Here is a 23,828-nt window from a genome sequence, read left to right as displayed (position 1 = left end):
GTACCATGTCATCACTGAGAGCTACTGTCCTTATTTCACTTGTCATATTTGCAGATTAGTATCTGGAAACAGAACTAGGTCCTCCATAAATGTAGTAATCAATTCTGATATTCAGCATGTGTATTAGGATGTAAAATAATTTGCTGACGGGTTTTCTAAGCCCTGCATGCTCAGGTTCACATCTGTGCAAAACTTTCTTGTTTCGGTTTTACTACTTTTATATACTCATGTAACTTTTATGCATCTATTCCTTACAGTACTGGGAGATTTATTTATTTAAAGTCTAATAACTAGGCAAAATGACTGCAGTAATTCTATCTGGCTTCTTGGATGACCATCAGACTAGTACCAACTCTGCAAAATTCAAAGATGTAATGGTTTAAAACCTTTTTTTAAACAGTCATTGGGTAATCTCCTGCCTAAAATTGTTGAGCCTGTATGGATAACAGCATCAAATTCATAAATTTATCACACAAACTGTGTGTCTTCTGAAATAATTTCTTCACTTTTTCACCTATTTCCTAGGCAGTCACTCAAATCATTACTGTTGACACTGCTTAGCTGGCATATATTTTTCCAAGCTTTCAAGTTCACTCTTAAAATAACCTCAACTTAAGGTTATCTTTTCCAAAGTATGGTTGTCATTTAGGAGCATAAATACGTGCTGTTCCATCTGCCAATGACAAACAGTTTCAATTTATCCTAAAGTCTCAACCTGTATTTCTGTGCTTTCAGGTACAGATGAGAGACATCGGGTAAAACTGAGACGGAAAAGTCTGATGGGCTGTGCAGCAAATTACAGACTAATTCAAATCAAGTACAAAACAACCTCTTCCCTCCTATTACAGATTTCCCAAAACACCTGAGGCAAGAACTGCTTTGGCCTGGAGATGGCTCTATCTGCTACATAGAAATCAGAAAAGTCTTGATCAGTCAAATTCCTTGTATACCCCAGTAATATTGAATTTAGTCCATAACACATTCACTTAGAAAGTTTAGTATGATACAGGAAAAAAAAAAATCTAATAATCAATTTCTAAACTAAGGAATCTAATTCAGTTAGGAAAACAACCCACACCACACTCTATGAATTGCAAGCACACCAATGCCTTTCAGATTTCTCTGCTGATGTTTTTCAATCACTGATTCTCACATTTTAATATTCAGAGAAGTTAACTGATGTGATTTGGAAGAGTATCTTTCAGTGGAAGACGAGCAGTAAATTAACAGGGTTTTCATTTCATCAGAAGTGGCAGAAAGAGAGTGCCCAAAACATTCAGCAGCAAAGGAGAACACAAAAAGCATTATCACTGAAAGACATTGTGCTGGTTTTGGCTAGGGTAGAGTTAATTTTCTTCCTAGTAGCTGATTTTGGCTTTGTGCTGGAAACAGTGTGGATAATACAGGGATGATTTAGTTACTGCTGAGCAGCGCTTACACAGAGTTAAGGTCTCTTCTGCTTCTCACCCCACTCCACCAGTGTGCAGGCTGGAGGTGCTTGAGAAGATGAGAGGGGGACACAACAGCTGACCCCAAGTGACCAAAGGGATGTTCCATACAATTTGACATCATGCTCAGCATATAAAGCTGGGGAGACAGAAGGAAGGTGGGGAACACGTTCAGAGTGATGGCACTTGTCTTCACCGTTAGCTGTTATGCATGACAGAGCCCTGGTTTCCTGGAGATGGCTGAGCACCTGCCTGCTGATGGGAAGTAGTGAATGAATTCCTTGTTTTGCTTTGTTTACACGCACAGCTCTTGCTTTACCTATTATACTGTCTTTATCTCAACCCACAGGTTTTCTCACTTTCTGTCCTTCTGATTCTCTACCACAACTCACCAGGGGGCGAGTGCAAACAGCCATGAGGTATTTAGCTGCCTGCTGGCTTGTATCACAACAGAGATGTAAGAGTGTTAACAGATTGCAAAGTAGACAGAAATTCACAGAATTGCCCATTTTTTACGAGTTGGTTGAACTGTGCAGCATTCCCTAATTATGCAGTCTTTGAAGCAGTGACTTTTGGACTCCTTAAACCACAGAAGTGTTCTATTCTAAAACCATAAAACCATGTATGTAGTGATGCTATTAGGAATCCTTTACAGTTATTCCTCAACCCACACGCTGACCAGAATGGCATCTGAAGCCAAGTCCAGCATTACATGACAAAAGGCACACGAGGAGCAAGGTCACTTAAAAAAACAAAGTCAGGCCTTCTCCGTCAATCATGGGATTTGAGTGCTAAACTGCTATCACCATCAGGTTATAACAGTTCACCAGCCAAGCAGTCCTCATTCATTAGGAATCCATGTTTGACCCAATCTAGTCTGTAATAAGACATAGTAAAGTCCAAGACATTCAATTTTACCGTAAAGCCTCAGATTTGCAGAAGCAGCAGCATCACTGATAGTCAACCAGTGACTTGGGCTGGAGAATATCCCTCCAACCAATCCAAGTGACGAAGTTATCAAAATGTCATGCAACTCTGGCAAAAAAACTTGCCTTTTACAGAGATATGGTTAAACCTCTTGGACAAGCATCAGTGTCATAAACAGAAGGATTTTAAGTGTCCAGTCACATAATGTCTCAAGATATCAGCAAATCCACAGAATAAATAGACACAAAAAAAAATAGAACGAATTTTCTGAATAAATTGATAATTGGAAAGAATCTAATAATTCTCAGAATAAAACTGCAACGAGGCTGAGTAGCCAATATTTCCTCAGACTGATAAGTATTCCTTATGTCTACTCTTGGATCATGTAGACTGAACTTTACTGATACAGACCTAAAAGGATGACAAAACCAAAGCATTAAAACACAAAACCACACACGGAGATTTGATTTTTGTCAGCCATTTAGAATACAGAGTAAACTTGATAATGGAGCTTTCCAAATAGCACAGTTTGGCTCAAGAACACTGTGATTTGTTTTAAGAGCACAATAAAAGACAAAATGACATTTTAAGATGATAATCAAAGGAAATAAAAGTGCAGAAAAACAGATATTAACCTTGCTGTCATAAGGAGAACTGCTTACATATAAAGATGATTTTATATTCCATCTTATGCACAAAGTGCATTGCAATCATGACATATTTGAACTCTAGACTGCAAGTATGGCAAGAGTTTTTTTGCATTTAATGACAGAAGAAAGCTAGTTTTAAAATGCGCAAGACTATTTTCCAATCTTTAATATATTTTTTCATTTATTAATTCATCATTAATTAAAAAACTACTTGATTGCAGGGGAAGTGCAAACAGAAAAATAAAGAAACCCTACTGCCAGACTGCTCCGAGTTGTCTTAGGAAAAGTAATATACATCCCATTGCTTGCTGTAAGGCTCTAAAAATAGGGAAATATTTCTGATAAGAAAATAGAATGAGAGAGTAACTACTGTAATTCACCATCTACAAAAACAATCTTTCTTTTTTAAAAAAGAATAATTCCTTGGATTCACCTGGTAATGCCGCAGTTGTCATGCCCCAAACCCACCTCTATTAAACAGACGAATGAGGAAAACAAAAAGAATAATTGGAATTTAAACAAAGAAACTTGCCATAAAGACCACTACTTTCTGCTCCCTCACACAGTGGGATGTGGGAGGAAAGGTATTTGAGGGACAGTTTGTTTTTCTCCTCGTGTGAGAGGACTTAAGAGGAGACATAGGGAACAGGAGAAGCTTAGAGCATACCACATCACACAGAATTCAGCTTCACAGCTAAACAGCACTGTACAAAATACAATACAAAATCAGGAACTAACCTTTCAAGAACCTCTGACCTCCATAACGCTGAAATATTTAAGCCCTATTTACAGTAATCTAACTTTCCTAAATCGATATTTTAAATTCCTGAAACATAAATTGTGCGCATAAATGTACAAAAGAGTTGTCCTGAGATTCAATAGATTTCAAAGACATGCAGTAGAATGTTAAATCAATTCCGAAAGCAAAAATACATTTTTATTTACATCGTGCCTATGTGGTATATCAGGAGAGCGCACATTTGATTCAACATGCTGCTTTTCTGGATGACTGAATATGAAATATAGGCTGAATACAGACAGATGGAATATGACAGTTAAATGATGTTACAACAACTACATGGGCATTATTGAAAGAGAAAGCAAAGTATACAGGATCCTAGGTTTTGTCCTGCAAGTCAGTTTATAGGATTACGGGAAATCTGAGCCTTTAGTAAAATAATTTTAAAATATTATTTCAAACAATTATATCTAGATTAATAAAGCTATTTTTACCCAAACTTTTTTGTACAAAGGCACAGAAACACAACTGGAAGAGATCGGCTACGTCGTTCACTTTGTCCTGGAAAGTAATCAAAAGATACTGACGAATATATTTGCATCTCAAAAACAGTTAACTCTTGGCTCAGAACTTGGGGTAAATAGCCAAAAAGCTTAAATATATTACTGGTGGTGTTTGCGGCAATGTGCAGCAGGTATTTTTCAGCAGACAGCTATAAAGAGAGAGTTGCATGGTCAAGAAGTTATTCAACAGAGCCTGCTAAAGACCACACTTAGTGACATTCAGATATTTCACAATTGCTGAACTTAGAAATCTGGCAACTGGACAGACAAATCCATCTATTATTCTTCTTAAAATGTCACGGACTGACTTACTTGCTGCTGCTGTGATGGCTAATAAAACAGAAACCTCTTCTGACAAGTACACAGGCTTTCTACAGAGATAATAAAGTGCAAGTCTGACAAGTAGTTCAAGACTGCAAAAGGAATCTTCGCAAATTAAAGGTCTGGCTTCACATCCACTTTTATACATAAGATTCTAAAAAGATACTACAGTATGGAAAGGAAATGTGTGTTGCTGGGAATAAAACAAGTCATAAGAAACCAGATGCTGATCAAAATTAGTTTCAGTATAGGAAAGATATTTATTGCTTTCATTCTTGTCACTGCAAGAACCTTATCCCTAACCTGCTCATATTCTACTTTACTAAATACAGACTTCAGTGTCTAACATGTAACAACTATGAAAACTGATCCTATTTATTTATAAGGTAGGTAGTGCAGTTTAAAACCATCACTAAAATTATGCCAGCACTACAATTAATGCCCTGGAAGAGAGATTATGCAGCTAGAGCTCTTCTCTGTCCCTAAGACACAACACAGTCTGAAAGATCGTTCAAAATTTTCCCTTACATATAACATAAGTCAGATGTTGAAATTGAAAATCAAAAGTAAGGGAAAATACATTTTTAAGAGGCTAAAAAAAGGCTGAGCAAATTAAAGTACTTCAAAGTGAATAATCATAGGAAAATGCCACCGTAACTTTGGCTTCACAACAAAGACTGGAGAATTCCACTTTTAAAAGAACAGAACTGAGAAATCTGATGGCAACTGAAAAAGGGATTCTGTTTGGAGTAATAAAACACACATTTTTGCCATATCACTTATTACCATGATTCCTAGAATATTTTTGCGCCCACGCCAAGTATATTGTAGTCTAAAATTATTTTATGCTTTCTAATACATCATCATCAGTTGTCATCTATTTGAATAACACCCATGAAGCAAAAATATGGTGAAAAATAGTGGTTTTATACCAGCTCCATTTCACTTAAGAAATACTGCTTTAAGATTGCAAACCAACATATTACACAAAAATTAGGCGGTTTTTTATTTGAAGGTTTTTAAAAAACAATCTCTGTAACAAAAATACTGTCTTACGGAACAGAAAAGCTAAAATAAAAAATCACCAATAGTGAAAAAGGTTCTTGCTGATATTCAGTAAATTGAGATAACTGCAAGTTACACTGATATGCTGATTAGGAATTTTAGGCCTGAGAAAAGAAAGTTGCAGAGGGAAGCATGAAACATAACTGAGTTTAATATGCATCTACTTTATCTACAGGGCATAATTAAAACTACATCACTCTCTTAAATCTACATAATTACATCCCAAAGACACTTTCTGTTTCATATCTTTAAGATTACTGACAAACCAGTAAGGACCTTGGGTTTAAAAGGTCAGGCAACATTGTTTTAAATAAAATACAAGTAAAAGGGTAGAAAGGTAAGGTTCTGTGTTGGCTTTATTCCTTCTAGTGTTCAGAACTCCAGATGTGGGAAGCAAAACAAAATTCTAACGCATGCTAAAAGAAAACACTTCCAAGTGAAGCTGCAGATTATTCCCCCAGCACAGGGAATTGACGCAGCACGTACCGCTGGGAGACAGGCAGGGAAGTGAACACGGCTAATTTTGGAAATGCCAGTAACTCCATTAATTGATACTAAAAAGCATTACTGTTGGACAAAGCATCCCTTTACCACCGAATATTCTACCTGTAAATTCAAATACCAGCCAAGCTAACAAGTTGAATTCAATAGCACAACATCATACACCACTTACCATGCATTACTATTCTTATTCCACTTCTTTTTTAATATATATACACGTTTATGTATATTCATTTATTTATATGTTTATATAAAGTTGTAAGCGAACAATACCTTCCCAGGGATTATTACATATATTGCATATTGGCATAAATGGTGAAAACCTGATTACTTTCAACTTATTTTGCTGAAGTAAGCGGTAGCACATTTCTACCACGTATCACAAAGAACATGTACTCTTATATTCATATCTGATTTCTTATATGTCAACTGGAGCAATTATGTGCTTCATCTACTTGTCTAATTTGGAAAAAAAAGTAAAATGGACTATGGGAGAAACAGTCACCGAACACGTACTATATTCTTTGTTTAATAAAGAGGTCAGCGCAGCAATGAGTACAAGTTTACTCGTGTGAGCATTGTGAATGTTATAGAGGGCTGGAGGACCTCCCATACAAGGACAGGCTGAGAGAGTTGGGCTTGTTCAGCCTGGAGAAGAGAAGGCTGAAGGAGAACTTATAGTGACCTTCCAGTACCTGAAGGGGCTACAGGAAAGCCAGGGAAGGGCTATTCGTAAAGGCTTGTAGTGATAGGACGAGGGGGAATGGGTTTCAATCAGAGAGGGGCAGATTTAGACTAGATATTAGGAAGAATTTCTTCACCATGAGAGTGGTGAGGCACTGGCAAAGGTTGCCCAGGGAGGTTGTGGCTGCCCCATCCCTGGAGGTGTTCAAGGCCAGGTTGGATGGGGCCTTGGGCAGCCTGATTTCCTGGGATGTCCCTGCCCATGGCAGGGGGGTTGGAACTAGATGATCTTTAAGGTCCCTTCCAACCCAAACTATTCCATGATTCTATGATTCTTATTACCAAAAAAAAAAAAAAAAAAATCACCATTGAAACAAACAAAGTTAAACTGTTTTAATTTCATCACACGATGCTTAACTAATCTGGAAGTAAACAGCTATCTCCAGCTCTAATTAGATAGGCTCATTTTCTGCTGATTTTCTTATTCTGCTAATTTTCTTCCAGAATGACTGTGTCCACAATAATAAACAGAATTAATGTTGACAACACTGACAGCGACTCCTCTCTAGCCACAGGCCAGAGTTACACATTTATAGGCTAATATTCTTGACATTTGAAAGACAGTGAGGAATCTTAGCCCAGCTCTTTTCTGTGACTTAGTAGAACTTAACAGGACTCTCTAAGAAGTTATTTACATTTGATCATACTTCTTGGAATACAACTGAATGTGACCCCTGTGAGTATGCTTTCTTGGTCCTCTCACTTCCAGAATCCATTATGGGTCTCTTTCCTCCTGCTTTGGTCAATAGCTATGGAAAACAAACTGGAGAAATCAAATCATGCAGATCAGTATGTCAGTAATATGCCAACAGTACTCATCCCAGTGTTTCAAAATCCTGAAGTACTCCACAAGAAATGGGAACAGAATGCTGGCAAGCATAAACAAATGTGCACAGGACATGAAGGACAAATTCCCATCTGTAAGACACAACCTTTAATAAAAACGCCAACAGATGATAGCAAAAATCTTGCCTAGATTTAGCATACTTACTGTGATACACTTAATGTCAAAAATAACCCAATTTTAATGGCAACTGAAGCTTGTTTCCATTCTGCTGAAGAAGATTATGATTCTTTGGACTAAAGGTCTCGGCCAGATCACAGAGGTGTTGCAACAAATTCCTAGTTTTCAAGCTCAGCTCTAACTGTTCATATGGAACCAAATGGGGAAGAAGAAGAACTAAGTCCTCATGATTTTGATTCTAACTCCTCAGTGCTTCTTATTAGCAAATTACCATAGCCAAAGGAAAGAAAAAATACTTTTCCCAGCTACAACTAACAAGAAAAGTGTACTAATTCAGCTTGACACAGATACAAAAACAGCAGTCCATGCTCTTATGGCTTCCTGTCATGCTTTTAATTCTCATTCCTAGTTGGCTTGTATGAGAAACAACGTGACCAGCAGGTCCAGGGAGGTGGTTCTGCCCCTGTACTCGGCAATGGTGAAACCGCACCTCGAATCCTGTGTTCAGTTCTGGCCCCTCGCTCCAAGAAGGATGTGAAGGCTCCGGAGCATGTCCAGAGAAGAGCAACGAAGCTGGTGAGGGGGCTGGAGAATGAGTCTTATGAGGAGTGGCTGAGGGAAAAGGGGTTGTTTAGCCTGGAGAAGAGGAGGCTGAGGGGAGACCTTATTGCTCTCTACAACTACCTGAAAGGAGGTTGTGGAGAGGAGGGTTCAGGCCTCTTCTCCCAGTGACAGGGGACAGGACAAGGGGGAATGGCTTCAAGCTCCGCCAGGGGAGGTTCAGACTGGATATCAGGAAAAAAATTTTCACAGAAAGGGTCATTGCACCAGCAGAGGCTGCCCAGGGAGGGGGTGGAGTCACCATCCCTGGAGGTATTTAAACAACGGGTGGATGAGATACTCAGGGACATGGTTTAGTGGTTGATAGGAATGGTTGGACTCGATGATCCAAGAGGTCTTTTTCAACCTGGTGATTCTATAAGTTATGACTATAGAACAAATTCACTCAAAACATCTCTTCCGCATATTGTTTAAATTTGGGAATAGTGAAATCTTTTTAGACTTTTTCTTTAGCATTTAGGGTTGAAATTTAATTTAAATATTAATTTTTACTTCAAGCCTACACATCCAGGATGCACGTAGAGCACCTGCTGTCTTGAAACGTCCATAACAATTACACATTACAGGTTTTTTTCCTTCAAATTTGCATTTAGAGAAAAGGTTTAATGTAAATTCAATAGTAAGTTTGGGAATCAAAATGAGTCATGTAAATGAAAATGCATTTTCATGTCTATTATGACAATCAAATCGCTTTTAGCCTGCTTTTAAAGCAACTTCAAGAGCTAATTTTGTTTGTAGATAACAAAAAAACATTTAGAAATATATTATAAAAGAACTGTGACTTTCTTTATGCTCAGTTTTACTAGGTAAGCATAGCCATTCAACATATAATAATGTTATGAATAGAACAACACTTTGTCAATTCAGAATACAAATAATGCACTCAAAATCTTGAAAATTCACTTGTTCTACCTCACTGCAACTAAAGTATGAAACGATAATTTCCAGGTAATGAAAGAGAAATACAGGCAGCGGTTCTACTGAAGCTAATTTTTACAGTCACTTCTGGAAGGAAAAAATTTCTATTTCATTTTACAATGATTTTATAATCAAGAACTTGACCATCTAAGCCCCTCGATAACTAGTGGTAGCAAGGGCAATATGTTAACTATATTGATGCTTTGTTGCAATGATGTATTCTCCCTCTTCCACAGATTTCAGGGGCATAAGATTCTAGAGGTAATATATGCTGCACTTTTATTACATTTTTTCATTTCCTAGGAGAGAGTAAACATTTTCTTAATGTTCCATAATACCCTTTAGACAGCTGAGAAGAATTCAAGCCTCGCCATCTATTTGCATTACAGTACTACTGGTGTACACTTAAAAAACCCCCAGATTTTAATCTGTATAGAGGAATTTCAATTATACTTATATCTTTTATCTCTTAGATGTCAAATATTGTGGCTTGCTGTTCAACGTGTCATTCTGGGCTGCAGATTTGTAACGTTTAAATACTTGAAGAATAAAAGTATCAATTAGCATTCAATTATGGAATTACAATTAAAAATGTGACAGAATAAATGTCCTTTTCTAATTTATGCATCAAATTATGTTCCCAAACCAGTAGGCATCATGACCCGATATAAACGGGGTAAGTAAAAAAAGAATCTAGCTGCAAATCAACCCCTAAATCTAAAACAAATGAGAAATTAAAATACCAAAACCAAATGAAGCCAATCGACTGATAAAGAATATATTCATAGGGATTTAAGGAGGTGGTTAAAGAACCACCATATTGTCCATAAATTGCACTGGGGATAGCTATGCATGCTTAAAAGCACTATCCTGTGGATCATCAAGGGTCTGGTTTTATTTCCATTTAAATACTCTGTGCTTTTAATAATATAATTGTAGAGATCTACAAAGCATTATAACATAAACACGTCTAATTTACATCTATAGGTTATCTTCGTTTATTCCTTAAGATCTTGTCTCCCTCTAGTGGTCGGGCCTCACCAAAATGTACTTCTACCTGTATGCAGAATCACAGGATAATTCGGGCTGGAAAGGACCTCAGGAGGTCTCTAGTCCAAGCTTCCCCTCATGGAATTTCTGGTTGGCCCTGGTAGAAACATCCACCAGTAGCTGTTTGCAATGAAGGTAAAGCCTCTGAATCCAGATTCAAGGACCTACTAAGATCATTTTGGAAAATAAATGGAAGAGCCAGGAAAACTAAATCACTGGAACTATCTCACTGGGATGTATCTCCATCCCAAAGCTTCGTCACTTCTTAACAGAGCAGTGCACATGCCTTCGCATATTGACACACTGTATGGCTGGCAGTTGCCTGTCTTCAGTTTCATGCATGATCATCATGTGTAGAAGAAGCATCTAGAATGTATTACTAATCAACCGAAGCTCAAAAGCTTCACTGTGAAGAGTTTTCTTCCTTATGTGATTGGTAAGTCTGATTAAGCTTTCCTCTTTCTTCTTCCAAGAAAATACCTGTCTTGAGGACCTTCACTAGCAGGAAGGGATGAAGAGTCATACCTCAGACAGGAACCTCTGACAACTAGAAAAAGAACCTGCTCATTGCCACTTGTGATCAACTGCTACAGAAAACAACAAGCCATATGAAAATGGAGTAAGATGACCTGGAAAATGAAGTCAGGAAGAATAAGAGGCTTCACTACCTTGAATGCCACCACATTCCCCAGGAAAGAGAACCTGAACACAGGAGCTACGGAGCCATGTCTCGCTCTTAGTAAAAAATCATAAGGACAAGAAAGCTTTTCTTTCATCAATATAAATCTGTAACTATAGTAATGCTTAATTTTTGGAGATTTATTTATAAAAACAAACAAACTTGCACAATTTTCAAATGCACTTCAGTAGCACATGCAACAATAATAAAAATAAGTGCACTATCAAATTGTAATATCAAAGGAAGTACTTTCAAAAGTGTTAAATAATCAGCGTACTAGAAGAGAGTATTCGTGCCTCTGTGCACCAAATACTGCTAACAGGAACACACACCACAATTTGTACACACGTAGCAAAGGAAAGCAGAAAGTGATGAGTTACCTTAAAGTCATCCACCTATACCAAGACCTTGATTCCAGGCTATTATCTAAAGAAGTAACCATATAATGCCGTAAGGAAACTGATCCCGCTTTCATTCTATCCTTTGTTCTAAATTCCAAGTAAGTTTTCTAGTCTCCAGTTTCACATTCACAGATTGATCATACAAATAGATCTGAAAACAGTAACAGCAAAGTATCAATCTCCACTATGAGAAGATTTTACTTTCAACTATCAGAGCATTTTTACAACTGTACTGCTATTATTTAACTCGTCTTGATTCATCTTATCCCTTTCTTGTTTCAAGTATTTTAAAACCATACTGGAGTTACCTCCCTCCTTTTGGGGATGAAGGAGGGGAGTTATATTTTAAGCAACAGAACAGGACACGAAATAATCTATGGGAATTAATATCTGTTTAGAGGAAGACTACATTTTACAGAAAAACAAACCAGCCACAAACTAATGCTGAGGTTATGAAGCCAACTGGCATAACCATTCAGTCAGAAGAAACACGTCTGCCACCATCTGATGGTTGATCTTATCAATAATTTATCATTTAGCCACTCCCAGCCTAGCATTTTGCAGAGTAATTTTAATTACAGTGCTTAAAGAATAAAACGCTTTATTTTGCTCTCTGTATTCAGTCTCTGTTGTTAACATGTCATGATGATTCCCCCACCCAACAGAGCATCTCTACTAGTTTCAGTGCTTTCTTTGTAGATATTACTTGATTTTTTTTTTGCATTGAACGCATTTATTTACATATGCTTCATTTACAATAAGCTTTACAGACTCCTTTCTAAAGGTAAAAGGTAAAATATTGTTTCTTACAAACTTTACTACAGTGTTTCTATCAGTGAGCACTGGGGTATGTTCACGCCAGTGATTCAGAGCACAAGAGGAATTCTTTTTAGCTTAAGATTTCCTTGTGCCTAAGCTCAGCCTAGAGGTAGGCACTCCAGTGCAACACTGATGTGTTCAAAGTGAATTCCTTCCTGCTGAAAGTTGAAGTTTTGTGCCAAAAATTCTTGGGATTGAGAACTGGCGTAAATGTTCCAGCTACAGAAGATGAATGTGAACACAGAGTTTTGAAATCACAACCATTTGCAGCAAATTGAATGCTCCCTCTTTGCAATACACTGGTCAGTAATGAATAATTAACCTCAGTCTTTAGCAAGTATCATGCACGTATCTTCACAACGCTCTGGTAAGACAGAACAGTATAATTACCTACATTCGACAGGAAAGGAATGTGGCATGAGTGTCCGGAAAAAAAAAATGCCAAAAGAAGAAAGTACCAATAAGAACTGTATTAATCTTGACATTTTTGGACATTAAGCATTACCTGACATTTTACTGTGAAGAACCACAGGCCACAGACTTCAGTTACAGGTGTGAACAGATTTTTTTTACCCTAGTCTGAAGTTGGTTATCTAGAACTTGAAGAAGGAAAATTACAGAGAAATAGCAGTCTGGTTGCGAAAAATGCAGTAACTACAACCCCTTGCTTCATTCACAATATGCTTTCTAATATTCAAAGCTAAACACAGCATCATAAAAATTTTGTTTAATTCTATGGCCTATCAAGAGAGATGCTAGAGTAGAAAGTCATAACCCTTGACTGAAAACAGGATCCAAGGTGCATGCATGTCTTCATACATGTGCATACCCCGAGCACAAGTTGGTGAAAACAGATCTGTTCACATGATATTTTTTAAAACAGAAATAATAAAGTTATGTATTTACATCGTTATTATTGCTGATGGCTTGTTTTCATTCTTTCAACTTCCGTCAAGCACAGGAAATTGCAACTTAGAAGTCTGTATTTTCCTGAATTCAGCTAGTAACTAATTGGCATTCAACTGCAAAATTTAAGTTATCGCCTCTACTCAAACCCTTTCTTAAAACCTTTGTAAGGGAAGACATTTTGGTTTTCTTTTTTAACAAAAGACATACCTCTCCTTAAATCATATCCCATTTAAGGAGACAGATTTATAGAAGTTTAGGTACTCATTCAAACTATACCTTCAAATCTCTTTCCCCTTCCCAAAAAATCCACAGATCAGTTGGTCTATCTTCCGGGATTTGAAAAAAGACATTCACACCATAATTCATTGTAGCTAGCACTACTGTTTGCCCCATCCATATTTTGTACAAATAGCCATGTCCCAGAGAATTTAAGCCAGCAAAAGAACGTCTACCAAAACACTTCAAAGTACTCTGGAAAGCTGAGATCTCAGGATATTAGATGCGAAGTATCACAGTCCAAACAAAACCGACAGTCTGAAACTTCTGCTCTAGCACACACCACAAGTCGGGCAGAGATGGATGAGAGAGGAAGCCTGCTTGATTCTACTTAGGCTGTTCAAGGTAAGGAGCAAGTCACAAACATCCAAAAATGAGTGTATTCATGCTCTTAAAAGAGACAGCAAACATACGTTACGCTTTCCTCACAATAGTCTCAAAATATTAGCAGGGGTCAACTCAATGATTAATTTATCAAGAACACTGCCTATTGCACTAAACAGCATTTTCTCACTATTTCCTTGAACATATTCTTCTGTCTTCATTGACCTTCAGTTTCTTCTTTTATTCTTAGGCTGTAAATTTGCTAAGGCAAGCTCACTCCACACACAGCTGTCCAATTAATGTATTTTTTTAATTAACCAACAAAAAAGGGTAACCTTGCCTTTCAGATAGTACTACTTGTAGTCATTTGCCTGCTTAGTGAATTAATTAAGTGACATGGTACCTGTATTTCATAAAGGACATTGGTTTCCTAGTGATTTAGTGGCAAAGGAAGATTTTTGCAGCCCACATATATAAAAAGCCTCTTTGTGGCTCGCCTTTTTTCCCCATGCTTCAGAAGAGTGACCCACAAAATTAATAAAATTATAAGCAAAGAGAGAAAAGAACCCACTTTAAAAGGCACTACTGTGCCTTTCGCTCAACTATATTTAATAAGCAACTATCAAAACATATAGCACAACGTACACATTAACTACATCCTCACATTCACATATATAAATATTTTTCACTTGTTGTATTACCTTTTCTGCGTCCACTTTTCCTCTGATAAACTCTTTCTTCCAAAATTCTAGTGCCTGTTCCAGAGTCAAGCCAATGCCTTTTAAGAACAGCCCATACTGCATACGGCCTCCATGACGGAGATGATGGTTATCACGTAGGGCTTTGTGCAACTGCCGCATGCAAATAGGGAATGACTTCACAGAAAGCTGTCAAGAAAAAAAGGCATACGGATCATTTAATTTGTAGGTTATACACTTATTGTGACTATTAATTAGCCCTATTTGAAAATGTCAATGGCTGGAAGAAAAGATATGCGTATGCAGAGCATTTTTGGACTGATAATAACACAAGTGTGTCCGTAAGCCATCAAATCCAATAATCATCTCAAGAACAAAATTCAAAGGACAGAGTAATACAGGTGGCAGTAGCAGACTATCTCCAGTAACACAGGTTTAATTGCTGTCAGGAAAAATATATCCACAGTTCCATTACAATGTTTCTCGCTTCTTCCTTATTTTAGCTTCTGGAACAGCAAAGTGACCTCTGTTAGAGTTTTGGAGGGTTGGGGGAAGGGATAAGGGTTTCTAACCATCTTCAAAAAACTACAAGCAGGAGTAGAATCCATAGCAACTAATCTGCAGGTTTTTTCCCTGAAGACTACTATTTCTTATAAAGCAAGACCTCAGAGAGAAAAAAAATGTAAGATTCACATTTACTTGGGCTTCTTATTTTTAACATCTGAGTTATGCCATGGAACTGACTACCAAAGACCACTGTCATGGTTAAAATGGACACAGAAAATACAAACAATTCCTCAAGTTCAGATAAAGGAGTTGTAACGTGTTTTTAATTTTCTCGGCACCAATGATGTGAGTTTACAATCCATTTTATTTATTTCCTTGTTTTGAAAAACACTTCTGTAAGTGAAAAGTCAAATAAAGAGCATTGAAAAGACTAATATTGCAACACAGTAATCATAAACTAAACACAGGTTGCAAAATTATTAAATAAGAAAATTTTGTTAAACTCTGTTTATCGTCATGTTAAGTATTTGTGGAAGTACATAAAATTAAGCTATAAATTAAGCAATTCATTATAGCTCCAGTTTAAATCCTGGTTAGATGCATTTTCAGTTAATTCTTCACCATTTTAAACTTTGTCACTATTTCATTCAAGTAGTTCTCAATAGTTACAAAGCAAATATGAATACAAAAAGGTAAAGGCTTTATATGTTGACTGTAGATGAAGTTCTGGAATTTAAAAAGTTATAACTCAATACAGAGGACTTACAGCATCGATCTGTTCTAGGGAAATTTTTCCAGTGTTCTTTTGCACACTGTAATCTGGGCCAACGTAAGAATGGCTGAAAAACAAAGCAAACAGGTACAGCAACATTTGAAACTTTTTTTTAATATAAGTTTAGAAATTTTTATATAAGCAGTTTTTATAAGCTTAGAAATCTAGAAAGGAAATAATAACCAATCAAGGTCGGCAAATATTTTATATTTGGCAAAATCAAGAAAATCATATTTGACCGTTATGCAAGTAACTAAGATTTATAAAACCAACATGTGAGTCAACACAGTAAAGAAATCCTCCTTCCTTTTATTGGAAAGGCGTGGTGAGAGGTCTTTCAGAATTCAGATCACAGGATCTCACTGCTGTTGAGGTTGAGAGAGGCCTCTGAAGATCATTTAGTCCAACCTCCCTGCTCAAAACAGTGTTAACTATAGCAGGTTGCTTACCATCTCCTCAAGCTGGGGCTTGAGCACCTCTGAGGACAGACTCGATAACCTGCTGAGTAACCTGTCCCAATGTTTGACCACCATCTCAGGAAAAAAGTGTTTTCTCATGTTTAAGTGGAAGTTCCTGTACCTTAGTTTGTGCCCATTACCTCCTGGCATATCACTGGATACCACCAAGAACAGTTGTGCTCTTATCTTCATTATTCCCCCTTATCACCTATTTATACGCGCCGATAAGATTCACACAAACACTCTGTCCTGAAATTTGTCTTCCCTGGTGTTAAACAATCTCAGCTCTCTCAGCCTCTCCCCATATATACTGGGGAACCCAGGATCGGACACAGCTCTCCAGATGTGGCCTCCCCAGTACTGAGTAGAGAGGAAGGATCACTTCCCTCAGCCTGCTGGGAGAGCTCTTCCTGATGCTGCCCAGGAGGCTGGTAGCTTTCTTTGCTTCAAGGCTACACCTGTGGCTTGTTGTCCACCAGGACCCCAAGGTCTTCTTCTGCAACTCCCTGTTTCACATCCATTCAGCACTTAGCCTGTACTGGTATGTGGGGTCATTCCTCCTCAGATGCAGGGCTTGGCATTTCCCTTTGTTGAACTCCACAGGGTTCCTGTTAGCCCATTTCTCCAGCCTGCCCAAGTTCCAGCTGAAAGGCAGCACGCTCATCTGGAGTAAAACAGTGCTCCCAGTTTCGTATCACCTCAGACTTGCCGAGTGCCCACTCTGCCACTTCACCTCGGACACTAAAGAAGCAGCTAAACATCGTATAACCCAGTATGGATCCCTGCAGCACTCCACTAGTGATTGGCCTCCCACTAGTCTTAATGTCTCTGATCACAAACCTTTGAGGACAGCACTTCAGTCAGTTTTCAGTCCACCTCGCTATCCCCTTACCTGGCCCACACCTCAGCAGCTGTCAATGAGGATATTACAAAAAACAATGTCAAAAACCTTGTTAAAGTCAAGATAAACAACATCCACTGCTTTCCTCTCCACCATCTATTGAGCCTTCTTGTCTTTTATATGCCTGAGACTGAGGAAAGGCTGAGCAGCCTACAGTTCCATGATCCTTTGCCTTGCTCTTCGTGAAGGCAGGGTTCGCTTTTGCTTTCTTATCAATAACCTCTTCTACTTTACTATTCGCATGGCATTTAAAAACAAAGTGATAAATCACTATGAATATCTACCACGGGGGAAAAGTAAAATCTCAAAAACTACTCAAGTTTACCAGTAAAAAGCGGGTATGGCTTTTAAGGCAGTGCTGACATACAACCATGTTCACTCCTCACACTGGTTGTCTAGCCAGAATAGCACAAGACTTCTCATGTGCTGCTTCATCTTTCATTCATGGAGCAATAAATCTACTTCTGATAACTGAGCTAAGTTCACGTAATCCTATACTACAGCAGAGACAGGCACGTAGACGTCATCAAAGTAATTTCAAATCAAATACAAGCATCGAGTGCCCTGCTTTTAATGTGAAATACATAGACTACGTAGACTACTTGAAGGAGAATACATTCATGGCTGCAGAATAAGTCAAGCAAAACGCATACAGGTCAAGAGAGGTGATTCTGCCACTTTACTCCACTCTCGTGAGACCTCACTTGGAGCCCTGTGTCCAGTTCTGGAATCCTCAATGTAAGAAGGTGATGGAACAGGTCCAGAGGAGGCCACAAAGATGATCCGAGGGCTGGAGCACCTCCCATACAAGGACAGGCTGAGAGAGTTGGGGTTGTTCAGCCTGGAGAAAAGGCTACGGGGAGACCTTAGAGCAGCTTCCAGTACCTGAAGGGGCTATAGGAAAGCTGGGAAGGGACATTTTACAAGGGTCTGGAGTGATAGGACAAGGGGGAATGGCTTTAAATTGGAAGGGAGAAGATTTAGACCAGGCATTAGGAAGAAATCCTTCACAATGAGGGTGATGAGGCACTGGCACAGATTGCCCAGGGAAGTTGCAGAAGTCCTCTCCCTGGAGGTGTTCAAGGCCAGGCTGGATGCAGCCTGGTCAGTGGGAGGTGTCCCTGCCCTTTGCAGGGAGGGTGGAACTGGATGGGCTTTGAGGTGCCTTCTAAACCAAACCATTCTAAGATTCTTACAGCAGAACCCAAGCAAACTCAAGAGCTGACAGTACAGCAGGCAATAAAGCAAACAGAGGCTTGGGATACAGTGTATTGGTCCAAAATTCAGGTTGCAAGGTCTGGGTGAGAACAAAGTTCTTTGTGCGAGAGGGATTTTGCAATTAACAAAGACAACTTCTTCAATCTTTTGAAGGTATATAGAGGTTAACTCCATAAAAAAGGAATTTAGCTAAATGATGATACAAGGTCCTACAGATTACTTTGTGGCATTTCAATACCATGAAGCATGAAAAGCATATAGGTAAGAGTTTGTTTATATACTAAATAGTTTGTTTAATTATACATGCATCCATTTGTTCTTTAGTCTTATTTCTGGCACACACTAGAGCATTGGATAAGCTTACTGTACTTAATAGATTTTTTTTTCATTACACAACAATGAATAAATAATTAAAGGTATTTGAGCTGTGTATGTCTGTTATGACTGATTCTACTAAAGAAGCATCTAATTTTCCTTGTAGAACCAGATCTGCATCAATTTATTTAGGCAAACTACAAAAAAAACCAAAAAACACAGTCCCAAAAATATTAGGCAACTTTACCAATTAGGAAAACGACCACTCAGTCAGTGGTTATCACAGGATGAATGCTGGTAACTCCTTAGGCTGGTCTACCATAATTGCTTTAGATCATCTGCTTGTATTCCACATGACTTATTAAAATCATACCAATACTGAGAATAATTGCTAAGCTAACGAAAACCACCTCTTCCTAGCATCTGTAGAGAAGACACAAATGTCTTCCTATACAATAAGTGAACAAAAGAAGACTTCAGAAGTTACTGCTAAAAGGAGGACATACTCTCTGAATCTTGCCTATCATTATGTGTGGACTTGGTAGAAAACTTTACTGCAAGGACAGAAAACTCTGTTGAGGCCAAGGGCAGAGGTGCAATGCACAAAGAGAAGAAGAAATGGCAGGGTCCCACTTAAAGAGAGACACTATAGTCAAGTGAGCCATGGCTTTTTCTTGTTGAATACTGAAAATCTCCACAAACCAAGACTACCCCTCTCTGGGCAAGCTGCTGCACTATCACTTGAGCACAGACATGTTTCCTAATATCCGATCTAAACCTCCTGAGCTGCTGTACGTGATCACTGTCATGTTACATCCCCCGGCACCAAGAATTCCAATGCTGTGATATTTGTCCTTCAAACAGTTGTAGGCTGCTATTTGATCATCCCTAAGCATCCTCTTCACCAGACTAAATAAAGTCAGCTCAGCTTCTCCTTCTAATTCATGTACAGGCACAGTCCTACAGCAGTTTGGGATTACATATGACAGGCTTTGTCTACCTTTGAAATTATTTCTGCTGAAGATTTTAAACAGTGGAGTGCTACAACTCTGCAATTTCATCATAAAGCCCATATAAACTCCTCCGAATGCAGGAATTGCAGTAGTGTTCTTCTAATAAATACAGACATAAAGTTTCCATTTCTATTAAATTGCTAAATTTTTAGCAATTTAGAACTCCTTGTAGTCTATTGTGAGCAGGTAAAATCCCTAAGCACAATCCTGCATCAAATATTTTAACATTTTAACTAAAAATGTTTTTCTTTTTTGGTCTAGTACAATTAATATTAGAAAACACCAATGAAACAGGATCGGACAAAAAGAGGACTTAAGTCACAGATAAAATATTTAGTCCAGAACAGTCCAATTACAAAATGCATGTTATGTCCATTTAAAAAAATAGGCATGGATTAAAGTAGCTATGCAGACATAATCCACAGCAAAATGACCTTTTCTGAGGACTAGCTAATTTAAAAGTCACAAGTAGATGTGAAGAGCTGCCAAAAAATGTGTGGGGCATTAAGAACCAAACAATGCTCTGTAACCTTCAATTGTATGCTCTTTTCACACATCTCTATACAAGCTTTTGTTCCCCTGATAAAGCTTATATTGACATAAGTCAAAAAAAAAATAGTGCTGTAAGAATTCACAAAATGAAGGTAAAGAAAAGCCTACAACTAATATTCCCCTTTCTTATGAGCAAGATGAAGCAAAAATCCCCTATTTCATTACAGGATGGGGGATGACTGAGAGCTGCCCTGCAGAGAAGGAGCTGGGGGTACTGGTTGATGAGAAGCTCGACGTGAGACAGCAATGTGCGCTCACAGCCCAGAAGACAACAGCGTCCAAGGCTGCATCAAAGAAGTGTGGCTGGCAGGGCGAGGGAGGGGATTCTGCCCCTCTATTCCTCTCTTGTGAGACCTTCCTCTTGTGATGACAGGCTGAGAGAGTTGGGGTTGTTCAGCCTGGAGAAGAGAAAGCTCCAAGGAGGTCTTATAGTGACCTTCCAGTACCTGAAAGGGGCTACAAGAAAGCTGGAGAGGGACTGTTCACAAAGGCTTGTACTGATAGGATGAGGGGGTTTATACCGGAGAGGGGCAGGACAAGCTAAAAGGCTCTGCATCCTAATTTCAAGTGCAGTGCTATCGTGGTGGAGCTTCACCACTTCCATATCCAATTCATCTAACACCATTTCAGGAGAAAAGGCTACAGGGAGACCTTAGAGCAGCTTCCAGTGATCTTAATACAAAGCTGTACGTCTTCAAAGCTTTCATTACTGATATTCAATATTAAAGTAGATTTTTACCCTCAGAGATAGCAAAAATTCAACTGAAAAAGTGCCTGAGCAACCTAATCTAACCAAATCTGCATTGAGCTGGGGCTAGATTATATAATCTCCAGAGGTTCACTCCAACCTACATTAATGATTTTAAGCCAGATCTCCTTCTAATTGTATGGCCTTTGTCTTCCAGCACACCACCACAGTAAGAAAGCTCTCCCAAACAATTTAAAGTGGTAAAAAGCAATCAAATCTATAAGAAAAAGACCACATCTATGCTTAACCCGAAGAACACCAGGAAAGTATTTTTTCTTACTCTTCGTCCCCAAACACATCTAAAGAAAGCAGAAAGCTTCTATTTGCTGTACATTACTAAGAGAGAGGCAGACTATTCCGGCTGTGGTGTAGAGCACTCTTAATGGTTCACATTTTCAGCTCCATCCTTAGGTCCATTAAAAGAATAAAATAAGGCTCCATTTGTCAATGACAGTGACAAAGAAATCTTCCAAAACGATCACAGAGCATACAATATTTGCAACAAGGAATGCCTATACTCTGAGCAGTGTAATTTCTAATCTCTTTTGTTCATAAAGAAGCTTAACTCCGCACTATAAAAGTTTTATAAAAGCTACAAACATTTTCTTGTTACTTAGAAGCAACACCAGGTCTGTAAATTATATTTTATGTCATTAACAAAGCTTCTGTGAAGTTGAAAGGATACTTCGGAGGTTTTTTTCCAGTCAAAGCCAATTGCACAGATGAGGTGTCTGAAAAAAGCTGTAGCTAAAATCAGGACATTCTACTAACACAATTATTTCTATCTGTGTGAAAGAACACACTTGCAGTTTCAGTTTATGCTACCTGAGATGATTAAGTAGAGGTTGTAGTCTCTCATCAGATTGTATAGATGGCAGCGATCGTGCAGTCAGCTAAAAGAAAACAAAAGTTCTATTAACAAACCATTAGTTTCAAAAGAATTGTTAGTACAGTGCAGGAACAATTTAACAAATCACTCTGGGTTGCTAGATCCTTACACAATATTGGATACTCTCTCCTATTAAAAATAACTAAACATAACCTTCCAGAATCTGAAGTTAGCAGAAACATTTATAAGGTAACAAAGTCAAACAGTGAAAAATAATTTTTCTAAATTTAGAATCTTATTTGAATTAAGTAAGGCACGATCAAAATTGGCATACTTTTTCCAAATACATTTGAACTAGAAGTCATGGTCTACTTAAAATTACTTTCTAGCAGTCAGATCATGTAAAAATAGTCCATTAAGCCATATTATATACAATTTACATTTGTATAGAAAAATTTTCATAGTATTTAGCACTAAATGGGCATAAACCATATTCTGTAATTTGACTGTGCTAAACTAAATACGTACTTAATTTTGTAACTGTTCCGCGTGGCTAGTTAAAACATTAAACTTTTTCTCAAAACAACCCCAAACCTAGTAGTTTATAAATCAACAACTACATGTCACACTATCACAGAACACTACGTAATTGGTGTAATAAGTAAAATATTTGGAAAAATAAAAAATTAAATCTGCATAACATCAGTATATAGGGGTATACCTCTACCTATAAAAGTTAGAAGCATAGCAGTTCTGATACTTCTGGCATACAACTAGTAAAAAATATTTACTATAGTATGAATTTCATGATGCTACTGCTGTCGAGTTAGGCTGTATTTTAAAAACTACATTCATACAAATTTAAAATGTCAATGTATTTCACAGAGAGTAAATCACTATCGAGTTCTTATGTATTTTACAGGCAATTTAAAATAGTGTGCATACAGTGTTATATACTCTTTAAAAATCTTATTAGAAAAAGACTAATAAACCCCCTTTTAGCTCTAAGAGTGTAGCTTCACCTTGCGGGCTCTAACACAGAAGTAAAGGGAAGCCCTAAGTGGGGCTGACAAGCAGAATGCAAATCCTGTTTATAACATACAAATAAATATACTCCAGATAAATCTGCACCCAGTGTTTGGGTACAGGAGGTCTGAGGTGGGTGTTGGTCTCTTCCCTCAAGTGACGAGCAATAGGATGAGAGGAAATGGTCTCAGGTTGCGCCATGAGAGGCTTAGATTGGATATTAGGAAAAATTTCTTTACTGAAAGAGCGGTGAAGCATTGGAACAGGCTGCCCAAGGGAGTGGTGGAGTCACCACTCCAGAAGGTGTTCAAAAATGTGCAGACGTTGCACTTCAGGACATGGTTTAGTAGTCATGGTGGTGTTGCGCTGACGGTTGGACTTCATAATCCTAGAGGTCTTTTCCAACCTTAATGATTCTATGATTCTATTTGTAAGAAACTCCATTCCAAAGCCCACCGGCTCACAGGCAGACCATGAGAATATGGAGGAGTTCCGTATTCTCCTGAAAGATCAGCCAATCACTGCATCCATTTCATCACCTTCGCTGTTAGGTAGAAATTAGACTGGGGCCAAATTTTAAACTCACACCTCAACTGGCGATACCACCAGCGGTGAGGAGGTTCAAACCAGCTAGTCTGTCAAGTGAAATTTGAAACGGCCGAACACAAGGAGAGCAGGGAAGGAGGAACGGGCCATTTCAGCTGTTAAGCCAGTCCTGGACTGCAAGCAATCACTGCTTTAAAACACAGCTCTTCTCAGTCTTGGGTAACCCAAATGTGCTCATCCGATCTGACCGCTGCAATAAAGGTAACTCAGGCAGTCTCAGCAATCCATTCATCCTTCTTTAAAAAACAGACCGGTATCTTCACGAT

At 38.2% G+C, this 23,828-nt stretch overlaps 1 protein-coding gene across 1 annotated transcript in view; it reads right to left on the bottom strand.

Moving 5' to 3' along the window:
- Positions 1–23,828, bottom strand: part of PRIM2 (DNA primase subunit 2) — a 130,985-nt gene that overhangs the window by 43,384 nt on the left and 63,773 nt on the right. The window contains exons 8-10 of the mRNA XM_054063146.1: positions 21,927–21,994; positions 15,891–15,963; positions 14,621–14,806 (exon numbers count right to left, since the gene is read on the bottom strand). Of these exons, the coding sequence (XP_053919121.1) occupies positions 14,621–14,806; positions 15,891–15,963; positions 21,927–21,994 (327 nt within the window). The remainder of the gene's footprint in view (positions 1–14,620; positions 14,807–15,890; positions 15,964–21,926; positions 21,995–23,828) is intronic.

The sequence above is a fragment of the Cuculus canorus genome, chromosome 3 (assembly GCF_017976375.1).
Source record: "Cuculus canorus isolate bCucCan1 chromosome 3, bCucCan1.pri, whole genome shotgun sequence".
NCBI lineage: Eukaryota > Metazoa > Chordata > Aves > Cuculiformes > Cuculidae > Cuculus > Cuculus canorus.
The sequence above is the reverse complement of the archived record's forward strand: the minus strand, read 5'-3'. Positions and strand labels throughout refer to the sequence as shown.